The sequence below is a fragment of the Nelumbo nucifera genome, chromosome 5 (genome assembly GCF_055504915.1).
Source record: "Nelumbo nucifera cultivar China Antique chromosome 5, China Antique-T2T, whole genome shotgun sequence".
NCBI classification, from domain to species: Eukaryota; Viridiplantae; Streptophyta; class Magnoliopsida; order Proteales; family Nelumbonaceae; genus Nelumbo; species Nelumbo nucifera.
In genome coordinates, this window is record NC_142653.1 from 10,975,032 (window position 1) to 10,982,605 (window position 7,574).

General features: G+C 35.6%; 1 protein-coding gene across 1 annotated transcript; it reads right to left on the bottom strand.

The window, feature by feature from the left end:
* Positions 1-384: 384 nt before the first annotated feature.
* Positions 385-3,296, bottom strand: HSF4 (heat shock factor 4). Its single transcript, XM_010271572.3, has 2 exons — positions 2,428-3,296; positions 385-1,534 (listed from the first exon to the last, which is right to left on the bottom strand). Exons 1-2 carry the CDS (start codon positions 2,629-2,631, stop codon positions 827-829), a joined length of 912 nt encoding a protein of 303 aa, XP_010269874.1. The 5' UTR covers positions 2,632-3,296; the 3' UTR covers positions 385-826.
* Between the last annotated feature and the right edge of the window lie 4,278 nt (positions 3,297-7,574).

Sequence of the window (7,574 nt, forward strand, 5' to 3'; positions counted from 1 at the left end):
ACGTCTTGCAGTTCACCACTTGCACCTCAATCAGGCCGGCACACCCTCGAAGGAGGTCGCTTTAGCCAATGACGAGGTGCTACAGGTTGGCCATGGACAAGGTGCTTCTAACCGACCTGAGTTGTAGTCGAGGTCACTAGGTTGGCGATAAAGGCAGGTCGCCAGGTCGGGGCGAAGAGAAATTGCAATCTGGGACTCCAAGTCATCGCTTAGGTGGTATCCATGTGTCATCCAACTATTCTAGATGCCATATGTCACGATGTGATTGAAGGGCCAAATCCACCCTCATCACCATAAGTTTTGATATTTACACGTGTATGAAATGCCAATTCCAGCACATCCGATCCGACTCACCCAATAAAACCAAAACCTATAAAAACGAAATGAAGACAACATTTATTTTATTAAATTCATTTTATGTTCAAGAACGAGCCATACCATAGACTAAAGCATAGCATTGTCTCTGAATACAAAACAAAGTTATGTTCTAGGACTGGAGGGAGCGGAGATCAATATCCATAATCCACCCCACCCCACTTTTGGTTTCGGTGATTTGATTTGAGTTTGATCTCCGTAGTCCGCTACACCCAGGCTAGGATCATTGCGCCTAGCTATCTTGTTACCTACACGGCTACACCTATGCATAAATAAATATCCAACTTTTATCTTAATCAACAAAATGAAGAACATTATTTTCCCCTCTTTTTACTAGTATATGTCTGTATATAATAATGTTCCTAGCTAGCTAGATTGAAACAGAGATGTAGATGACATGGGTCATCGGTGCACACAGCCTTTACCGTGCGTACCGCATTGGATATATAGTTCAGTTGCACACTTCGCTGGTTTCTCCGGGAGAAGATGAGATCTTCATCCACGGGGCATCAAAGTCCATCCTCTTCATCTGCTTCTTCAAAGAAGATGATGATGCCCCACCTCCCTCACCTTTCTCTTCCCTCATCCTCTTCTTGCCTTTCAACCACACTCCAAATAACTTCAAGCTTTGTCTCTCCTCTTCTCCTTTTTCGTCTTCATCACCTTTTTCTTCTTCTTCTTTGTTGTTGTTGTTCTTCTTGTCGTCTACTAGCAGCATTGATAATCGATCATTGTCGCTTCCTTGCATCATGATGCGATTAATCTGCTCGGGTGGGACGTTGATGTACTTGGAGAGGAAGGCAATAAGCTCCTCGCATTGCTTCTTCGTCTGCTCCAGCTCCGAGCTCAGCAGTTGGTTGTCTTTCCTCAGTTTCTCGTTCTCATCCGACAAGTCCGACAAGTGTTGCGTCGCCGTCGCCGTCGTCTCATCCGACGCGTGGTTCTTTGAGTCGGGAGAGGAGGTGGAGCTGGAACCCATATCTTCCCCCGAATTTACTGGGGACGAAGAACGTCCTCCTCCTCCCTCGTTGGGTTTTCCACCGGCGTTGATCTGAACTGTCGCCTTACGACGGTGGATTTCGGAGAGGAGCTCTTTTTCTCCTCTCCGAAAATACTCGTTCGCGAATTCCCATCTGTCCGGCACGATCTTTCGAAAGCCCTGTTCACAACATACGATGCAGAGCTAGCTGTTAGAGCTTTTGTTCAACGTTCCAAAAGCTAAATGAAAGAGCTAATAATTCATCCCAAAGCCAGCGGAAAGCTAACAAAAGCAACCGACCGACAGTTTTTAATTAGCCAGGTCGACACTGGAAGAGAGCTCTGACGTTTGAACAAGTGGACGGGAACGATGGCGCGCCCGTGACTAATTCAAGCGCGATCTGACGTGGCATCTCCATTGGAGCGTATTCGTCTACGCGTCGTGCAGCGCGTTGCGCGACCAGTCTTTATTATTGGTCAAACTTTTGACCACAAGGGGAGATGCCGAGATGGGGGTAGCTGCATGGATGCTGATGTGGGTGACCCCACTCGTATAAAGTATAAGCCAACTGATTAGGTTATTTGTCTTGTTATGGCCGAAATCTAATGTGGGGCCCTTGACACAGCTAGACCTAAACAGCCGTAGATGTATACAGTAACACAGTATACATACTGTACTGTGGTATGTATTGATTCAATGATTCTATTGAAAAGGAAAGAGATTTCTTGCTTTTTTATAAAAGAAGATGGTTTGTTCCCGTCAAACCATCCTTTTCTGCGGGGTTATTCTTTCCTTTTCCTTTCGTGACGAATGATCCATCCACACCATTCGCCTGAACTTCGGCACTGAGAGAAGAATTCTTCAAATGCACGCTGGAGCCACCGGAGTTATCCGATCACTCCAGATCCTCGAAACAAATATTATTATTTATTCATAACATCTCGTTTACGTTGGCATAAATAGAAAGCAAAAGAATAATTAATCAAAGATAAATGAGATGACTGTAACAGAAAAAATTAAGATTACAGAGAAAGAGAGAAGAGGCAGGGAGGGAGGAAAGAGTGACAACATACATAGGTGTTGAGTTGGCGAACGAAACTCGAGAAATTGTTGTGTTTGAAGTAATTAGGGAGCAAATCTCGGGCGAAATCTGCAGGTTTCCAGACAACGAAGGTGGTGCCGTTGTCGTTCCACGAGATCACATCGTCCGTGCTTGCATCCTCCACTAGCTGATACGTCTTCGTCAGAAATGGCGCCGGCACGCTTCTATGTGCCATCCCTTTTGCCTCCTTCTCTAAGATCACCCTTCAACGGTTCCTAAATTAACAGCAGACGAGACGAGACGAGACGAGAGACGAGAGACGAACACCCCAAAAGAAAAACAAAGCAAAGCAAAATACGTAAAACAAGAAAGAAGAATTCTAAAGATCTCCAACAGAAAAGCTTTGGATGATCTTGGATAACTAGGATTTCAACAGCGATAGGCACAACTGAAAAGCAAAAGAGCAGTCAAGAACTCCCAACCCCAACAATAAAATCCAGTGACCAATAACCCAGAGTTCATGAGATGGCAGTGAGACCGAGAATAACCCAGAACACCGTCGCAACGCCCCTCTCTTTCCATCTACAACTCCAGAAGACGAGCTCGCATCAACTTATCGGAACCAATCCACAAGCCCACGAACATCACTACTTCTTCCAGACTCTTACGAGTCTGACACAGTTTAAAAGAAGATGGGAAAGGAAACGAAAGGGGTTTCCAGAAATTTCGGTAAATTCCCTTTGGAATAAAGAATGGGGAAGAGGAAGGAAGAGAGAGAGAAGAGGAACAACGAAGAAAACCAAGGTGTAGGGCAGGCGTGGTCCAGTGGATTTTATTATAATCCGTCCGGGCTCCGAACGCCTTTCGATGAGAAAGATGAGGGAAGGACGATATGATATTGATGATTTGATATCGATATGGTTTCTTAAGAAGCTTCTTTAGCATTTCGGCGTCGTGATCCGTTTTCTATACACGTGGCATCCTCCCGGCTCTTTCAAGTTTCTATTGTTTCGGTGTTTTCTTCTAGAATTTTCTTACTTTTTCCGATCCAACCCATAAAATTGAAATGGAAAATTGGAAATGGTAGAAAAAACAGCAGGAAGTGGGTATTGATTAAAGAATTAGGAGGAAATAAGAATGCCTTTCTCATTCTCACCTAACCTCCTCACTACACGGACAGACACAGCTCTCTTTTTTACTAAATTACACAAAAGTCTTCCTTTAGATTTCTGAGAAGTTTGGTTAACGTCCTTCATTTTTCTAAAATTCGCTGTAAACCTCCCAACTTTGTCGGATGTGGCGGACAATAAACGAAACTTCTAAAAACCTTTTTATTCAACCGTGGGAAAACGTCTTTTCATAGTCAACCTCTAAGGCCTCGTTCACTTTTCTATAATTTATTTATTTAGATAAATGCAATTATCTTGATAAGTTTTTTTCCAATAAATACTTACTCGTCTAACTACAATTATCCATGTTTTTTTATTTCTCAGGATAAAGTTCAAAGTATCGATATGATACGAATTTCAGCCATATTGTAACGGTACTTAGAAATGGCCGTAACATATATACTTTTTAGTTTTTTTTTTCAAATTTTGATTTTTTAGGAAGCTTAAAACATGTTTTTTATTATTAAAAAATTGGGGTACAGGCATTTCGGACCGTATTGTTTTCAAAAGATACAATATGCCCCGTATTGGGCATATCGTATTGATACTTTAAACCATGGTAAGGCAATGGCCATTTTATCCATAAAATTACATTATTAAATGGAGCATTTTTGTCTCATTCAAGTGTGGACAACTTTTCCCTTAGGTGGGAAAGTTATTTACCCACCTAGGAGGTGGGTTACCTAGAAAAATAAACTTTTCTTGGTCCCCGAATAAATATGAAAAAAGAACATGGGATTCTTGGTAAATGGAAACCAAAATCCCATTGACCAATTTCCCCCCCTTTTAAAATCCAAAAAAAGAACACCCCCCTAAAAACCATTGTTTAGCTGAGGATAAAATAGTTATTGGTTTCTGATAAAACTATTAATTGCGAAAAGCCTGTTTTGGGCTAATTTTGAGAGGTTCCAAATAGTGTTTTTTTCATTTTTTTTGTCTCGTCTTCATGATGTATAGAAAAATGCGCCTCCAACAAAATAATCTATAGGCTACCAAGATCTTTATGTAAAAGCTTTTTATGTCTTTTGGCTATCAAATCTTTTAGAAGATCTTTCAAAAAAGACTTGCCAAATGGCACCTTAGACTTCTAAGCCAATAAACAATTAGAGGAAGAGAAATTTGAATAGGATAGAGATGGAGTTTAGGTGCCAATAACAGTTTTAATGTTCCACTATATTACTCATTTAAAAGTTGCCAATCGGCTAATTTATAAGATCTCCCACTGATTATAGCAGAGACTTGAAATCGAATCTTACCTGCAACAGGGGCTGGGGGTTCTGAATTTAGCTGTTTTAGAGAACTGAAGCTTTGATTGAACTGCTCATTGTTTAGAATATTTGGGTGGGCTTTTGGAAAATTTCACTAAACGTTGTTTTATAGACTTGGGGTGGAGCTCGCCTTCCAGAACTCCTTGAAATTTGAAAACCCTCCAAATTACCACAAAAATGGATAAGAGAACTAATTAATGAATTATGACAATGGGGCTCTTCTTTGTCGGATTCTTCAAATAATACCAGTCACAATTACAACTTAAGCTAGGTAGAAAAGACATCAATTTAGGTTGAAAGCCCAAATGCACGAAGCCTCAATTTTAGGCTTTGTGCATTGGGGGCTAAAAGTATTTTGGCTTTAGATTATTACATTTTCAAAAGCAACTCTTGCCAAACACTTAAAAGCACATTTTGACTCATTTTTATTTTTCATAGTTCAAGACCTCCAGAACTTCAACAATGGGAATCATCTTAACCCAGAATTCTCGAACCTTAGAAGATAAAGGAAAAAGTGGAAGGAGAGTAAGTGACATCAGAGCAGCGTTGCAATGTCAAGAGGCCATGTGCAAGATTTCGTAGCCCATCATTATTGAATATATACACTTCAGGCACCGCCCTTGCCTTTCCTTTGAATGGACTTCCGCTTCATCTGGGAAATCTATCTAAATATCCTTTTGCTTAATTCCCTCTTCTTGATAAACCCATTTTCTTTCTTACCTATTTTGGCCCAAAGTCAAAGATAATGCACATTAACTGTTCGATGTTTGGTTCATCAATGTACAGTAACCAAAGGATTATAGGTAGGTTAACAGGGTTTAATAAATATAAAAGGGTTTGGGGATTCAACTTGGATGGACTCAAGTTGAAAAACTGTTAAAATTTGAAGGGAATTTGGACCCAATGCACTGTAAAATTCTTTATTGAAATCAGTTATTAGAAACAAAAAGGGTATATATCCATGTCTATATGTTCGAGTCCAAGAATTCAACCCATCAAAGGGTTTTTTTTTTTTTTATGGCAAAAGGGCTACACAACAAGAGTAGCTCATCTCGTAGGACCAAAAAGATCAGATTAGCTGAACCCATTGGCTGTTTAATGGGCTGTAGAACCAATAATAATGTCCCACACCAGTCATAAAATGCATATGTTCCACAACCATCCACACTCTCACATAGCATTTATGGATGACTGACGTTCAACTAATCCAAATATATATATATATATATATATATATATATATATATATATATATATATATATATATTAAAACTGGTCCTGCCATGTCAGCATAGCTCTCCTTTGAGAAAAACTATTTATCTATTTTCTTCATTTTTTGCATTTTTTCTTATTTTCTTTTGTTTTAAAAATATACAATAGTAATCATTGAACCAATGAGATGCTCTCATTCCCCAACAATCTCTTTTTCTAAAATTTATCCTAAATTACCTCCCCCACTTTATCCTAAATCATCTCCAATTCCTATTTATCTTCTAATTTATCTCTAATTTACTAGAGAATTTCTCTCCAAATTATCTCTAATTCCTACTTATCCTCTTTAACACTTTTTATCTATATCTATCTAAAGAAAGTTTAAATAAAATTTTCAAAAATTTCTTAAATATTTAAACAAATTATATAATAACTTTAAAATAATTATTACAAATACAAAAATAATAATAATAGATTTAATAATATTCATATTATTAATAGTTTTATATTTCCACAAATTTCATCACAAAATTATGTACTAACAATATAAATTTTGATTTTCTAGATTATTCAAATTAAATGTTATTCAAACAACTTTAAAATAATTATTTAAATATTTCAATAACTAAATATCTTAAATAATAAAATACTAAAAATAGCTAAATAATTATATAGAAAATATTTAATTATTTAAATATTTAACATAATTATATTTTAAATAATTAAATTAACAAAATTATAAAATAAAATAAAAAAATCATAACATAATACTCAAATTAATAATAATTTAATATTTCTACAAAATTAATAATGAAATTATGAAATAATAGTATAAACTTTAAAATAATTATTAAAAACACAAAAATCAATTCTAATATATTTAATAATACTCATATTATTAATAATATTATATTTTTACAAAAGTCATCATGAAATTATGTACTAAAAATATAAATTATGATTTTCTAGATTATTCAAATAGTAGAATTTAACATTAAAAAAATATTATTTTGATAATGTGTATTTTTAAATATTTTATATATTATTTAAATATTTAAATAACTAAGTGTTTTAAATAACGAAATATTTAACATAACTATTTTTCAAATAGTTAAAAAAAATAAATTATGCAATAAAAAACATAATATTCAAATTTATAATAATTTAATATTTTTACAAAATTAATAATGAAATTATGTTGAAGTTCGGTTTTTCCGATCCAGTCCAGTTTTGAAAACCATGATATAAATCAAATAATATAAATAGGTTAAGGTTAGGCAATAAAAAAATTATTAATTTAAAATTCTACTAAACTTTCATTAAAAATAAATATTAACAAAACAATAAATATTAAAAATGTGTTTCAATTCCACTTAAAAATCTAGCTTAACAAACACTAATAAAAATAAGAAATTTAACTATAAAAATATTAATTAATAGCTTTAATAATATTATTAGATAACTTATGAGTTGAGACCTTAATAAACGCTAATAAAAAATATTAATTAAAAATCCAAAAAATTTTGAAA

Coding starts and splice junctions, on each gene's coding strand:
- HSF4 (XM_010271572.3), bottom strand. CDS start 2,631: ATGGCACATAGAAGCGTGCCGGCGCCATTTCTGACGAAGACGTATCAG. Junction 1,535..2,427: donor TTCGCCAACTCAACACCTAT/GTATGTTGTCAC, acceptor TGTTGTGAACAG/GGCTTTCGAAAGATCGTGCC.